General features: G+C 34.8%; 2 protein-coding genes across 3 annotated transcripts; both read right to left on the bottom strand.

The window, feature by feature from the left end:
- Nucleotides 1-2,846: 2,846 nt before the first annotated feature.
- On the bottom strand, nucleotides 2,847-4,554 carry LOC145039591 (uncharacterized). Its single transcript, XM_078987627.1, has 6 exons — nucleotides 4,475-4,554; nucleotides 4,256-4,373; nucleotides 4,113-4,164; nucleotides 3,894-4,037; nucleotides 3,705-3,773; nucleotides 2,847-3,373 (listed from the first exon to the last, which is right to left on the bottom strand). The coding sequence occupies exons 1-6, from the start codon at nucleotides 4,552-4,554 to the stop codon at nucleotides 2,847-2,849; spliced, it is 990 nt and encodes a 329-aa protein (XP_078843753.1).
- Nucleotides 4,555-10,635: 6,081 nt separating this feature from the next.
- LOC145041800 (SNF2 domain-containing protein CLASSY 3-like) lies at nucleotides 10,636-16,194 on the bottom strand. Of its 2 annotated transcripts, none has more exons than XM_078989984.1 (10): nucleotides 15,964-16,194; nucleotides 14,924-15,013; nucleotides 14,727-14,831; nucleotides 14,564-14,665; nucleotides 14,372-14,476; nucleotides 14,106-14,294; nucleotides 13,783-13,971; nucleotides 13,066-13,721; nucleotides 12,827-12,994; nucleotides 10,636-12,752 (listed from the first exon to the last, which is right to left on the bottom strand). In XM_078989984.1, the coding sequence occupies exons 1-10, from the start codon at nucleotides 16,028-16,030 to the stop codon at nucleotides 10,923-10,925; spliced, it is 3,501 nt and encodes a 1,166-aa protein (XP_078846110.1). In that variant the 5' UTR covers nucleotides 16,031-16,194; the 3' UTR covers nucleotides 10,636-10,922. The 2 variants fall into 2 exon arrangements, with proteins under 2 accessions (XP_078846110.1, XP_078846111.1); XM_078989985.1 differs by having other exon boundaries at nucleotides 13,066-13,706.
- Nucleotides 16,195-16,263: the final 69 nt, after the last annotated feature.

The following is a 16,263-nucleotide window of genomic DNA, read 5'->3' as shown; positions in this document are numbered from 1 at the left end:
ACCGTAAACTCCAAAGGAGTTTACCCTTGAACCCCAAACACAATAGCAAGGTCCTTTAGCACTTAGAATAAATCCTTATGACTCATAGCACTTATATAAGGTGTTTTACATGCCTTATTATGTCTTAACTTTGTCAATTAGTGGTTTAAAGTCTAATTGAATACATATATGTGTGATTATATGTTAACTAGGATCATTGGGTGTGAACAAGTCTTCACTTGTCACCTAGCTATCCTACATCATTCAGTTCATCCAAACCACCATCTACAAGTGAGTTCATACCCCTTAATCAATGTTTTAAATGATTTTAAATGCTTTAATGGGGAGGGGAGGGGGGGGGGAATACAAGTAGAAAACAACATGTTAATGAATCAATCATATGTGAATTATAACTATGTTTTCATCCAGCTGATTTCACATACTTCAAAATGTGATGTATGAAATGGTTTTCTATCTTAAAAATACATTGTTATCAAATGTATTACTTTTGAAATGTTTATTAAAATGACATCAAGTCATTGTTATTTATTGTTCAAAACTCTTAAATGTCTTACAAAACCATTTTCATCTTCTTGATCAAAACTATATCTATACACTTATGTTCTTATATATATATATATATATATATATATATATATATATATGTTGATATGATAGCTTTCATCCTTCATTCAGTTCCCACACTCTTGTGTAGCAAGGGTGTATAAACCTTCTTGGACATCACTTACCTTCCAGTAAACTATTATAGGGATAGTTAGGAGATACAAAACATTATTCCTATTACAAGGAATTACACAAGAGTCATTTTATTCGTGAGTCTATTCTAAATGCTATATGAAGAGATACACTTACATGGATACTTGTACCTAGATACTATATGATGAGATACTATTACATATCATACGTGTTGTTAGTTCTGTCTATCCTAGTACAAAAGGATACTATACGGGACTAACCATTCTGGCACCCACCTGTTAGCAACAGAGGTAATGAACATCTACGGATGCCTACGATTAATACTTATACTAGGGGTACCTTTACAGGACTAACCATTCATTCGACCTGTTGTTAGCTACAGAGGAAAATGAACATCTACGGATGTTCAAGGTTAATACTTTTCGGCAGTCGCGATGTCGTGTTTATCCTAATACACAAGGATAATACTTATATGGATATATTTTCCCTATTACTTTTATTTTGTAATACATTCACATAAACGATGAGGTAGACTATATATTGTTAATAGTAGTCATAAAAGGGAAAAACCATCTTTGTTACAGCAAAACATTCAGGTCTTGGTAGAAGACTACTTTCAAAACATTTGAGTCTTGGTAGAAGACTACTCTTATACTAGTAGGAAATGTGGGATTTTCTAGGGTTTTCATACTTATATCAAATGTTTCATTCAATGATTTACATGGCATTCATAACAGCTTTCCAAAACAAGGTAATGACACTTAAATACTTATGAATTCACCAGCTTTATGCTGATACTCGCTTTCAAAATAACTTGTATTCTCAGGTCACCAGTAGACAGGTAAGATGACCAGGTTTTGAGAAGACGGAGCACAGACAAGACTCGTCTTTTATTTTTATTACATATTTTGGTGTCTTATTACTATAAAAGAACACACATGTATTAAAACTTTACTTTTAATGCAATGGATGATGTTGTTGCTTGTTTACTACTTTACACTGTTATAATACTTCACATGACGTCCTCCACCCCTGAATGTTTCCGCCGTTCTTGGTTTTGGGGTGTGACAGGCTGATTCTCTCTAGCTGTGCTCTGATACCAATTTGTAACATCTTAAAGTTTCAATAACTTCGAATCTTAAAAAAAACATAATTCAACTAATTAGTAACTCTTATTCAAAATAAATTTAAAGCCAAACCCCAAGATCAATCTAGTTCCAAAAAACCATTTATTGTTATAATTCCAATTTTCAGAAAAACATAAACCAATTTAATATCAAAACCCCAACCATCTGCCTCGAGCCAGTATGTACATGCATGCCTGCCATCCTATTTACCTGATACCATAATTTTAAGGATAAAAGGGGTAAGCATAAATCTTAATGAATTTCACACATACACAATATCATATCATACAAGCTTTACCCATATTCATAGATACAAATGGTATCAACTACATAACCATGTATGTCTATCAAAGAACGAATCAGAAAAAGACATACTCCTACTGGGAGACATTGTCCATGCCCGATCCCCTTGCTCAGGACATCGAACTCTTGGGTTACATTAGCTAAGCCCAATCCCCCATACCCGAACCCATAAGGACACATTGGCCATGCCCGATCCCCCTTGCTCAGTTATTGAGCCTCTGGGACATATTGGCTATGCCAGATCCCCCACTCGGATATGTTGATCCCTACCATGCATATTACTCAATACATGAGTGAATACCATACACCTACTAGACTCTAATCTCGCCTAGTGCTACTCGTATAAACAACACATAACACACATGAGCTAACATAAAGAATGCATAATATCACACGATGTAGTGAGAAACTCACCTCAAGTAGCAAAATAAATCTCCAACTACAGCCCAGAACCCACTCACACCAAGTTACCATTCAAGACTCATGAAAATAGCAATCAATATTAAAAATGGCTACCATTCACCCTAAACATATAATTAAACTACTAGGTTAAGTTTCCAGATTTTAACCCGAAACAATAGCCTATTCAAGACTAATCCCCCCAGTGGCGGAGCTAGGGTTAATGTAAAGGGGTATCACGATAAAAAAAATCGTGTAATATGAAAAAAAAGATGTAATTTTATTAGATATAAAGTTCAACTTCTATAACAAAGTTACATTTTAAAGTTCATCTCTTCGCATTTTCATTTTACGAAAGCGAGTAATTATATCTTCAGCCTTAACATTCTCTAGTGCTTCTTTTTCTACACTACAAAGCAAAGCACCATTCATAAAATCGTCACCTATTCTATTACGCAAATTAGTCTTCAAAAACTTCATTGCAGAAAAACACCGTTCAATGGTTGCGGTTGCGACGGGCAAAACCAAAGTTAGTTTTAATAATCTATAAACCAATGGAAAAGATAGGTGCTTTCCGGTTTCCACCAACAAATGAGAGAGGTCTGGAATTCCATTCAAATTAAAAAATCTCTCATCATGGAGCAAAGAGTGATAATAGATATCAAGTTGCCCATTAAGTTGCGCCATTTCTGAATCGTTAAAATCCTTTTTGTATATCTCGCTTAACTTTAACAACTTTGCTTTATCAATACTAGAAAATGAGTCACAAGGACTCAAATCCTCCATGTTCTCCATCAAATCCATGCCAACTTCACTAAATCTATCTCCAAATTCTTGAATTTGCATATCTAAAATTGTGTTAGAAATCACAAGTTCAAAATGATGTTGATTAGTCTTATTAGTCCTACGCTTTCGCGGGGTAACATAATATTGTGACATGTCCACAATTCCAATACTATACTTTTCACAAAAAACATACACCTTCTTCCAAATTTGTGGAAACCCATCTTTTCTTAAAACTAGCAATGCTTTTTTTTGTCCCTTTTACTAACGAAGCCACTTCCAAAATATCTTGATTTTTTTTAAGATGCTTTGACAAAGTATCGGTAAGGCATAGAATTTCCAACATCAAGTGTAAAAGAAATACAAAATCAAGTGTTTTGAAATATGAAAAAATACCATTTGCTTGATTACGGTTAGATAAAGTAGACCCTTCCTCTTTGACATATTTAAGGACTGCAACAACTTCTGCAAATAAACTCAACAAACCTACAAGTGTTCTAAAATGTGAACCCCATCTAGTATCTCCAGCTCGAACAAGAGAAATCTCTTGATTTAACCCTCTTTATGTTTCAGTTTCACCAATACCAATTTCGGTTGTCACTCTTTCTTTTTGCATCTCTCGTATCATATCTTTTCTCTTACAAAACCCACAAACGACAGTAACCACCAAACCTAGTTGTTCAAAGAATTCTTCAACATCATCATGTTTCTTTGCAACCGCCACAACCACTAATTGAATTTGATGTGAAAAACAATGTATATAATGTGCAGAACTGTTTTAATTTAAAATCAAAGATTTCAAACCGTTGAATGCACCACTCATATTACTTGCTCCATCATAACCTTGCCCCCTTACCTATATATTTGAAAAAATTAATAAAAAAATATAAGAAATAAAAATAAAATTAATATCATGTTAAAGGAATAAATATTTTATGATTTCTCACCTGATCGATAGTCAAGTTGTTGTTGGAAAAAACGGTATCGATGGTGGCTTTAAGAGTCAAAGAGGATGTATCCAACACGTGAACAATTCCGATAAATCTTTCCTTTACAATCCCAAGTCTATCAACATATCTCAAAACTATAGTTCTTTTTTGGAAACATCACTAGACTCATCAACTAATATACTTAACACACCTTTACCAATTTCATCACAAATATACTTGATTATCTCTTTTGAAAAGTAATTGACAATATCTTTTTGAATCGTCAGAGAAGTCAACTTTTCATTTTTTTGGAGCATTTTCTAAGGTAACTTTAAAAATCTTCTCATTATCGTCTCTAATCAAAGATAAGACTTCAAGGAAAAGTCATTTATTATGTCACACCCCAAAACCGATAACGGCGAAATACGTTTCGGGGTGGAGGACGTCATGTACAGTATCATCACAATTGCATAATAGTAAAAACAAGAAACATACAACCATTTCATTTACATAGTGAGTTTAATTACAAGTGTGTTTTGTAATGTTCGACAAACACCAAAAGTAATACAAAAATAAGAGATGGATCTTGTATGCTCCACCTTCTCCAAAATGTTGCACTTGTACCTGTCTATCTTTGACCTGAGGATACAAGTTATTTTGAAAACGAGTATCAACATAAAGCTGGTGAGTTTATAAGAGTTTAGTGTGAGTTTTTGTATAACATGCATTAGAAGCGATAGTATGAAAGGCTGCAATTTACATTCATAAGTAGTAGAAAACCCTAGAAAATCCTATATTTTCCAGAAAATACATTGTAAGTGAAAACCTTTAAAAAACAAGTAATCTTCATCTTTGAAAACCGTTTATTATAAAAGTATATTAATGAATCTCCAATAAGTAATGTAATAAGATAGGTTATGCATGTAGTCAGTAATAGAGGTGCAAACTCCCTTTAGTGATAGATACTTGTTTACTTCGGGATGTTAAATTAGACTTTAGTTTATTATTTTAGTGTGGATATAGTGTATTCCTTGTATGCTACCGATAGTGTGAGCAATAGAGGACCCCATGACCTTCCCGGTTATGCACAATGTAGTAAAGTAGTGGCATCCCTGGGCCTGCACGGCTCGGACTGAAGTTAACAGTCGGGATGTAATAGTGTCTGCCCCGTATTGATCTATACATGTAGCGTCGTCTTCCGGTCGGAAAAACTCTGGGCATAGTATGTAGCGAATAGAGTATCTCGTAGTGAGTTAGTGTGTCATCTCCTGTTTAGTGCCTTCTCTTGTATTATAGTGTAGTATTCTTTTGTATAGCTCGTAGTGTGTTCTCTTATTAGTGTATCGTCTCGTAATAGTGTGTAGAGTAGTAGCTATAGCGAGTAGTAGTGGCCTTAACTATACCTATTATAGTTAACTTAGTGTGTATAGTTCTTACCAATTTAGTGGTTTAAGCATCGGATGAAATGAAAATGCTCGTATCCAACACTAATATACATGATATATAACTAAGAAATCAACGACAGTCGGACGGATAACAACTACCTTAAGCCCACAATCAAACAAGAACAGTAAATAAGGCGAGCTATCGGTCCTAAGTCCTTCAAGTCTTACTTATATAAATATATTAGTGTGGTTACATTTTATAAGAAAATTTATTTAATAAAAATCTTGTCCAAAGGGAACATTTATAAAGTTGTTTATTTATCCCAAAATAGTTTTGAAAACGTAAAATCCTTTTATAAGGCATAGTGGTAAATCACATGTGATTTGAACTACGGATAGTGAATCACATGTGATTAATTTTCATTAAACATGTATAATTGACTTGTACCCCCCCCCCCCCCTTAAACATATAAAAACATTTGAAAGGTTCATTAAAGGGGTATGAACTCACCTAAAACCGAGTAAATCGGGTAAATCGGGTGAAAGTGTCGGTTGAGCGTTTGGTGCCAAATAAGGACTTGTACACCTTTTAAGACCCTATTAACATATGGAATATGTGTTTTACAAGAAATTAGCCATTTATGCTTTTTATTAAGACATTTAGATATTCTAGCATTGATTCGGGGTCTTAGGGCTTAGAAGTGGTTCTCGGGGATTGTACAAGGCCAAAAAGGGTTTACGGGGGAGTCCAAGAGTTTACTCCCTAGGAGTTTACAGCCCAAAGGCCACTCCTTTGGAGTTTACGGCCGTAAGCCCCTATGCTTGGCCGTGAACTCTTGTTCTCCTCCCAAAAATGGATGTTAAGGCCTTAAATCAATCCTCTATAATTCTAGTGAATGTCTAGGGCCAATTTGGGGGTTTAAAACCTTCACTTGGTTATGTTTGGGGGAGTTTACGGTCCTAGCTTATGCTTGGGGCGTAAACTCCATTTTGTCCCTCAAAATGTGTTGTTAAATGGCCCTAAGCACTTCCTAAAATCATAACTAAATTCTAGCATGCCTTAGAAGGGTTTTTGGGGCACTTTCACATGGGAAAAAGGTGTTTATGGCCTAAGCATAAGCTTGGGCCGTAAACCCTCTTTTAGGCTCCAAAAACTTGTGTTTTAATGTCCCAATTCATCTAGGTAGATCCATAATTAGTATACAAGCTTAAAGGAAGGAAAAATGGGACTTTGGCCATGATTTGGGGTGTTTATGACCTAAGGAGCTTCTTAGGCCGTAAACTCCTTGTTTACCCCTCAATCTCATGATTTTCTAGCTATAAACACAATGATGTATGTTTTGAACAAGTTAGGAAGGAAAATCTTACGTTTGGAAGCCAGAAATCACGGTTTTGGAGTCGAAATCGGGTCTAGAGAGAGAAAGTAGTGAGAGAGAGTGTGTTTGGGTGGTAAAAATGTGCAAAGTGATATTCATTTCCTTTATATATGCCTCTGGTGATGCACCCGATACACGACTACCCGATGTTGAAGTTTAACGGGGTTTAAACTTTTTACCCGGATGAAGTGGTTGAAAAATAATATAACTTTATCTGTTTAACGAGATTAACATTAACAAGTTATATCCACTTATAATAATGACATGAATTATAAATAAATAGATTTTTATTTATTGAAACCTCCAAATATTACGGAACCTTTTATAAAGCGACGAATTCCGTTAGTGAAAACGGGATTTTATAACGGATAAATGTTGGGTTGTCACATATTATTAGACTTTTCCGTCTCATCATGTCCACGAAATGGTAATGCATTTTTCAATAAAAATCTACAACTACGGAGTGTAGCGCGTAATTGAATTTCATAATTATTGTGCTCAAGTTCCGTTTGCTTATGCAAAACTTACCAATAGATTGTTTTTTTCTCAATAACAAATGACACTTTTTCTTCGGCCTTATGGTGAGAACTATGAATCTCACCCATATGTTTCTGGAATGATTTTTTTTTACTCCAATTGTCAAAGCCTTCCGTTATAAAAGCATCTTTTCCACATTGACCCCTACCATGTCTCTAAACAAATAGCAACAAAAACAATATGCCTTCTTTTTTTAATGCTATACTCTAACCATGAAAATTCCGTAAACCATTCCACAACAAAACGTCTTTAGTTCTCACCAAATAAGGTAAATTCAAAATTATGTCCCTTTGGTTGACAATGTCCTTTAATCAAATATGTCATCCTTATTTCATACCTTTAATTAGGATTATAAGATGTAATCTTTGGCCTCTCCCCTGGATCCGAAGGAAGATCATTCAAATCAAAAAATTGTGGCACTTTTGGTTTTTGAGTATGCTCATTAAATTGTGGTTCTTGTGGTTTTGCAATAGGCTCATCGGATTATGGTTCTTGTGGTTTTGGTGTATGTTGATTAGGTTGTGGAACTTATGTACTTTCATTAGCCATTTTTTTTGAAGTTCCTTCACCATTATTGTCTCCAACATCTAATTGTCTTTTGAAAAAATTGTTAATATCTACCTGCAACCAAAATATATCAGCAATCAACTCTAATTCTATAACTTGATTTTAAGTTTCAACAATAAATAATCACTAATTATTGACCCTAAGTCTCTAATTTAACAATCCTAATTTGGTAATTTCTATTTTTTCAACACAATGCCAAAAAATTGAATTTCAGTTAACCAAAAAATAATCACAAAATTTTTACTTACTTGCTTCATTGTGCACCACTTTGATAATTAATCACTCACCACCAGCCACCGGGGGATTTCGCCAGGAAACACCCACCACCGGCCACCGATTGGCGGCAAAAGAGAGGGCAGCAGTGTGCAGTCGCAGGGCAGGGAGTAAAACAAAGTCTGAAGTCACGATTTGTTAATTGTTTGGGAATTGACGTTCATAAATTTCTTTTCAGTATTAGGCATTGGGCTTTAAGTTTTGGCAATTGGGCTACTTATTGACTGGATTATACATTTATAAAAACACAAAAAAAGGGTAACCTAAAGTATATTTTAGACTTATGGTGCATATAAACAATAATTTCTTGGAAAAAATTTGTATTATTAATTTTTTTTGGGGCCTGGATACCTAGGGTCCTTAATTGGATCCGCCTATGAATCCCCCCCCTCCTTAAACCCATCCAAACTAGATTACTAAAACATATTCTAAAAGCTCAGGTGTCGATACCTTTCCAGAGACTACTTGCACAAGTCCATATGACTTTTCTACAATTTATTACGGATATTACAAAACTGCATATCAATGCAGATAATTCTAGATCAATCTATGAAAATGACGATTTTCACCCAAGTTATAACCAACATAAGGTCGAAGAAAGAATCAGAGACATATTAGACTTAAAATCTGAACTTTGAGAGTTTATGGATCCTAATTATGACATCTAATGATTTTTCTATAATGTTTACAAGACCAGGACAAATTAGTGACTTCTCAACAACATTTCACCTCTGGGGTTATGGTTTTCGATCCAAACACCTAACCGTATGACTATGGTTCAGTCCCAAATGAACATACAATATCTATACATCTAAAATAAATTCAATGAAGAAGAAATCATACTTAGATTGTTGAGATTAAAGGCAACATCAGTCAAAATTTTAATATATGTCTTGGGAATCGGCTCTTCAAATTTCATGAAGATCCAATGGTTCAATCTTCAGGGATCGTCCAAACACTGCTGTAAGGTCTTCAAAAACGAGAATTCCAAAAAAATTCCACTTTAGGCTCAATTCTCTAAGGATTGCAATTCTAGGGTTAGGGGATGACCCTAGAACGAAAATAATTATGAAATAGATGCCATTCTCATTTTTAAACCCTAATAGGGTTTCATTTTGGCAATATTCACACAAATAGTCCTTAAGTTCCAAGATGTCTACCATTTTAAGTTTTAAATGTGCCCCTTTCAACTGTTCCTCTCCATTTATATTTCATTTTAGGTTATTTAGTTATCTATTTCATTATTAAAATAAAATAATGACACTAACTAATTAAAATATGAAAATATTAACATACCAAAAACCAGGTTGTTACAGTTTTGCAAAATAACTGAAAACCTTTAATATTAAAATTATTTTATGTAGCATAACAACCTATACAAGGGGTGTTTCATATAGATATCAAATCTATTGTCATATGCTTTGGGTTTCCTTTGAAAAATGGATGCCAAAGGGTACAAATAATGTTGAATTGTATCTATAGGTAGGGAAAAAATAACTTAAAACCTTTATATTAAAATTATCTTATATAGCATTACAGCCTATACAAGGGGTGTTTCATACTAATATCAAATCTATTGTCATATGTTTTGAGTTTCCTTTGAAAGATGGATGCCAAAGGGTACAAATAATGTTGAATTGTATCTATAGGTTGGGCCAAAATAATTGAAAACCTTCGTACTAAAATTATCTTATATAGCATAACAGCCTATCAAGGGGTGTTTCATACAAATATCAGATATGTTGTCATATGCTTCGGTTTCCCTTTGAAAGATAGATGCCAAAGGGTACAAATAATGTTGAACTGTATCTACAGGTAGGGCCAAATACACTTTGATACAAGGTCGATTAGACACATTTTTGGTTGATCATAGATAATTTGTGAATTTTTTAATCTTAGTTTTGGAATGGAAAATCACCGGTTCGACCCAGCCCGATTACTTTTACCACTTTAACTCAACCTGAACTACATGGATCCACTAGTGACCTCTCACATCTCAATAGCTTCTACATAGATATAAAGGCAATCATAAAGCACTCCCGAGTAATGAACATGTAATTTGATACCATCACATTGACAATAGAACTATTTAGGGCTTGAGTATCTTCCATATACTCAAGTGTACCAGAATCCAATAAGATGTTGAGAAAAGAATTTTGTTGGGGTATCCTTCGGTGCAAAATGTCAGTATATATCCCCATATTATCTCCATAACTTTAGGTAGATTAGTTTATACAACAGAAAAGAAGTCAATATATAATTATGCAGCAGTCTATATGAATATACAAAATATTCGGTATTTGCTTGTTTACAAACACCCCATAGTTCAGAATATCAGCACTGTCCAGCAAATTACATAAGTAGGAACATTTTTATAACTTCCAAAAACAAACTAACAAGGATTCAGTAAGCTACAAAACAGCCAAAATTAATATATAAACTGCACAAAAACTGAATCTTGTGTCGATAATATTTATAAAACAAAAACAAACTTTAAGTGATGGTACTAAGATCTCAAAAAGGGTGCCTCGAAACAAGAGCTTATAATCAAATCGTAGTGTGTTTTTCAGGGTACCTGATCTCATTGAACATAGTGTTGAGTTCTTGATGATCAACCATTTGTTGCAAAATCTTATCATTGAGCTTCGTAGCATGCACCTTCTCATTGTTCTTCAGTTCCTCAGAAGCCATGGCAGATGAAGAAAATACCAGCTCCCCTAATCGCTCTTTCTCAACTTGTCTATGATACTTCTCCTCTTCAGTGGTGCCAGATGCCATCAAATGATAGGTGTAAACCACCTTCTTCTGGCCTAGCCTATATGCTCTACTAATAGCTTGTCTTTCCACAGAAGGGTTCCAAACAACATCCAAAAGAACCACTCTTGAAGCACCAATAAGATGAATCCCTTCAGAACAGCATCTTGTAGATGCCAGCAAAACTTTAACTTCACTGTTTGGATCGTTGAAATCGTTTATAATCGTTTGCCTTTGCTTGTGATGTATCCTTCCTTCTATGATCATCATCTCCCTCCCTTCGTTCCAACCAAAAACAAGGGCAATTTGGTCTTTTAACAACTTTAACGGCTCGATAAATTGGCTAAAGATCAAAACTTTTTCATCTAACGATACGCTTAGGCGAATGAGCTCCATAACAAACCTTGTTTTGACACCAAAGTCAGGTTTAAGTTTCACCTCTTTGAGTTCTTGTTTGTCTATCGAGTTTTTTTCTTCCTCAGACAACGAACAATGAAGGATCAAAGATGGATGAACAGACACCAAAGCAACCTTATGTTCATACTCAAAAGTCTTCGCTAAACTTCCAATATTTTTAATTAAACGTTTTTGAAGCGGAGGTGGATTCAGAAGAATGACACTGCTTTTCAAACCATGAAGCTTGCTTTCGAGAATCTTTCCTTTGTGTACATGAACGAAAGGTGAAATGATCGCTTTTAGTTTTTCTATATCGCCTGAAGCTGCAGATTCACTTCTGGATTTCTTTTTGTTCCTACAACGAATCATCATTTCTGCAAAGATCTTTTGGTTCATGATATCTTTCGCAGTTGCTGGCCTTACTAAATGCAACGTATTAAACAACTCCCTAAAGTTGTTTTGAAACGGTGTTCCTGATAAAATGACACGTTTTTCAGTTTTGAGCTTTTTAAGCACGTTCCAAATGTTGCTTCTTTCATTACGAGGTGTGTGGCCTTCATCAAGAACTACTAAACCAGGTTTCTCGAGTAACACATTTCCCATTTTTTCAAGATTCTTGTTCTTTGCATTCCCAGCTAGTTTTTCATACAGGTTGTAGCTCACTCCAAGAACACTTCCACCATTACTCCAACAACTTATCTTCATTGCACGTATCAAATCTTTACTACATTTTAAGTTAGCATTATTCACCTTATCCTTGCTCAAAATATCAGAACTGTTGAGGTTCAGAAACGAAAACCCAACTTGCCATTTCTTGAATTCAGCTTCCCATGTTAGAAGCATGCTCACTGGAGCAACTATAACAGGGAAACATTTGGGAAATTTCTTAAGAAACGACTCAAGAAACACAATGGTCAACAGGGTTTTACCAGTTCCAGGAGCATGTGAAATGATGCATCCACCACCACGTGGATCCAGTTTATGTATTCTTGAAAGCTCAATTGTTCCCGCCAAATTTTTCCATAAAAACTTGAACCCTTCTTGTTGATGATGATATAAATGTGCTCGAATGTTGATAGGGATTAGTTCCCAAACTGTGCCTTTACTTTGCGTGTAAATGTCAAGAGGGTTCCAATCTGGAGCTTCAAAATACATGTTTTCTGAAGTAGAGAAGTGTTGATTATTAAAACGATAACTTCTTTTTGACTTATCGGGTGCATAGTTTGCCTGCAATTCAATGGAAGTTGTTTAATTCATAAATTAATCATGGTGATGATGAAAAAGCATCAAGATTCACTCACTAGCTTTGGTATTACATATCTGCTTTCTAAAATGATAGCTCCACAAATACCACATCTGAAGCCTATTTGTTCTTCGAAGTATGCATCTCTGTGCTCCCCCTTTTGACATTGTTTGAAAGGATTTGTTTCAGTCTCATCGACATCGACATCTTTCTCTCTGTTTTTAACCTTCATGATGAAAGATAGTTCCAAGCTCAATTTTACAGTAAATATGGAAGAAATTAAGAAAGAAAACTAACCGTTGGTGTTGTATAGGAACCTATTTCTTCACAACTGAAAGCAAACTCCATCTCCTGAAATAATCCTTCCATTTCATCATTTTTTTGACGTGAGGACTCATCTTCGCTATCATCAAATCTGAATCGTAAAGGAAGACAAATGTCACCCTCTTTGTGATGAACTTCTCCATTTTCAATGATTGAATCCAAAAGAGATTCTACAAAGACGCCATCATCTTTTCGTGGAGCTTTTCTAGGGTTCAAAGATTCTTGATTTTTGACAGCATTTGCTTTATCAACTGTTTTGTAATGATCGCTTTCTTTAACTTTTGCGTACGGTTTTTCATGAGTGTTGATACGCATAGTAGAATCATTCATTGGTTTAAGATTTGGTTTTTTCATATTCGTTTTTGATGCTGATTGATTCTTCTCTCTTCTGTCAACTGATCCAGACCAAATTTTTTCCCTTGTGTTTTCCGTTGGAGATTCTTTCATGTTTGTGAGCTGTTTGTGTCTTTTGTTTTGTAGCAAAATTTCGAAATTGTCCAAGTTATCACTCTCACTTTGGCTAGAACTAGATGGCTCATCTTCATCATCTTCACTAGACAGATTTTGAATTTCTTCATGATATTTGCAGGGTATTGGAAGATCTTCATCAGCCTCTGTTACCATTTTAGCTGTTAGAAGAAACATTATTTAGAAGAGGAACATTACAGAACAATAATTAAGAAACATCACCTTCTTCATCAGGAATTACAGCTGTATCATCTGAATCAGAGTCATCCGAAGAGTAGAGGAAGTACGTGTGAGTCCCAGTAGTAAAGAAACTTGATGAACGATACCCCTGGTTCTTCATTGCAATCTTTACAGACTCGATATTATTTTTTTCCTTATCTCCATCTGTCTCTTTCATTGAATGATGAGATTCTGCAGTGAATTTCAAGAAAATTCAATAGGCAAATTACAAAGAAAAGACTTTTGTAACATAGGTTTTATTTGCTATCGTTTTTCACATTTCAATGTTGTGGGACCCACAAAATAACATAAAAGAAAAGACTTACCTTCCTCATCGCTTCCTTTCTCTTGAGACTCATCAACTGAGTATTCACATTTGATGTCATGCTTATTTGATGTCATGAGACTTGAGTTTGATTTTCCTTCAGAATCCTCAATAAATAACTCATCATCATCATCAATCCACTTGGCTTCCTCATGTCCTTTTCCTCTCAATATACTAGAGCATTCTGATGCTGAATGAAACATATTAAACGTTCAAACTAAGAAAACAAATGTTGAGAAATAGAAACGTCTTCATGAAAAGGTTTACCATTTTCATTGTCTGTTTCCTCTTCTGTATCATCAAGCAATATCTCATTAAACCTCTCAGCTTCATCATGTTCTCTTATTCTTGATATACTAGAGCCATTGGAAGCTAAATAAAACATATTAAATGATCAAACCAAGAAAAATGGAGCTAGAAAATAAGTGTTGAAAAAGAGAAGTCTTCATGAAAAGATACCATTTTCATTGTTGGTTTCCTCTTCCGAATCATCAATCCATATCTCATTGACCCTCTCAGCTTCATCATGTCTTGTTCTCAATATACTAGACCCTTCAGATGCTAAATAAACACAAACATATTATACAATCGAACTAAGAAAAATGGAGCTAGAAAACATTACCATTTTCATTGTTTTCTTCCTCTTCCGACTCATCAACCAATGATTCTTTATCCTTTTTAGTTTCATTAAGTCTTCTTCTTGTTGATCTAGAAGAGCCTTTCGATCCTACAAAAAAGTTACGCAATCCAAGGAACACAAACGATTAAAGAAAATAGATGTCGACAGATAAAGAACTGAAGATCCTCTTCAAAACATACCATTTTCACTGCTTTTTTCCTCTTCCAACTCATCAACCCTCTTGGCTTCACTGACTTCTCTTCTCTTTGATCTACAAGAGCCTCCGGATACTATATAAAACATTATCATGATCCAGTCAAAAGCAATACAAGCAAAAAAACCCACCATTTTTGCAAAAATACAAACAACACACAGGAGTAAACAGAAATAGCTGAAAAAAACACAACATCAATATAATCACCACATTTATTACATACACATACATGATACATGCACACTTCAATTAAAGCACCCACACTACTAGAAAAGACATATCCGTTAGCGACAGACATTTTAGATGATGGATATTCCGTCGCTAGTGAGATTATCAGCAAAGATTATAAAACTAAGACACAAAACAGGGGAGGATAAATCCGTCGTTATTTAACAAAAGGATGTGTATATAGTCCGTCAACTTTTTGCAATGACGTTTCTGTCAACAACCCGCCATTGATTTGTCTCTTATCAGTCGAACATGTAGCCAATGGATTAGCAGAATTTCTGATGTCGTATTAATCACTAATCCGACGCTACTTTGTAAAACTTCTTATATTGGCTTTTTAGCGACGGAATGTTCCCTCGCAGAATGCTTGTTGTTCTATTAGTGGCATATATCCATACAATCATACATTCATATCCACATACATACATACATTCATACTTTTGGGAGAAACAGGGGCGTCAATGATTTGGAGTTATTGGTGTTGTTGTATTAAGGGGGAAAAAAAAAGAGAAAATAATATTAGATATAACTACTAAGAGTAACTGGTTTAGATGCTCTCTTATCAATCGAATAATAATCGACATCAAGAACTTCTTGTCCAGAACCATATTCAGAAGACCCTGCATTTGATCCATTAAACCCTAAACAAGAACCATCAAACAGAGCAATCATCCGAGACCCAAGTTATAAGGAACAGGTTTTGGAAAAAAGACCCATAAGTATTATTCTAACAGCATTGAATAATGATATCATAATAGAAACAACTCATTAAACAATCAAGAACATTGAAGATAGTACCTTGAGCATAAAGCAGTTGCCATTGTAGCCGAGTTCTTTTTGCCACAGGTGAGTTGAATATGTTCATTGTAATCAAGAATCAGACACGGATCGATGCTCGAGGGTTACATGATCTTTTTGAGGGTTTCTTTTGGTGGATAGATTTGAGCAATAGGGAATGAGATAGAGATGAAGGGTCGGAGAGATGAAGTAATAAAGCGCGTTAACGAGTATGTGAGGGAGATGTTTGCTAAAAACGGCGGGTAATCAATAAATTCTGATGTGATCTTTTTATAAAACTTTTCGATATATGGTATAGGA

The sequence above is a fragment of the Lactuca saligna genome, chromosome 4 (genome assembly GCF_052625555.1).
Source record: "Lactuca saligna cultivar CGN05327 chromosome 4, ASM5262555v1, whole genome shotgun sequence".
In the NCBI taxonomy this organism is placed as follows: domain Eukaryota; kingdom Viridiplantae; phylum Streptophyta; class Magnoliopsida; order Asterales; family Asteraceae; genus Lactuca; species Lactuca saligna.
This window is presented reverse-complemented; position numbering and strand designations above follow the sequence as displayed.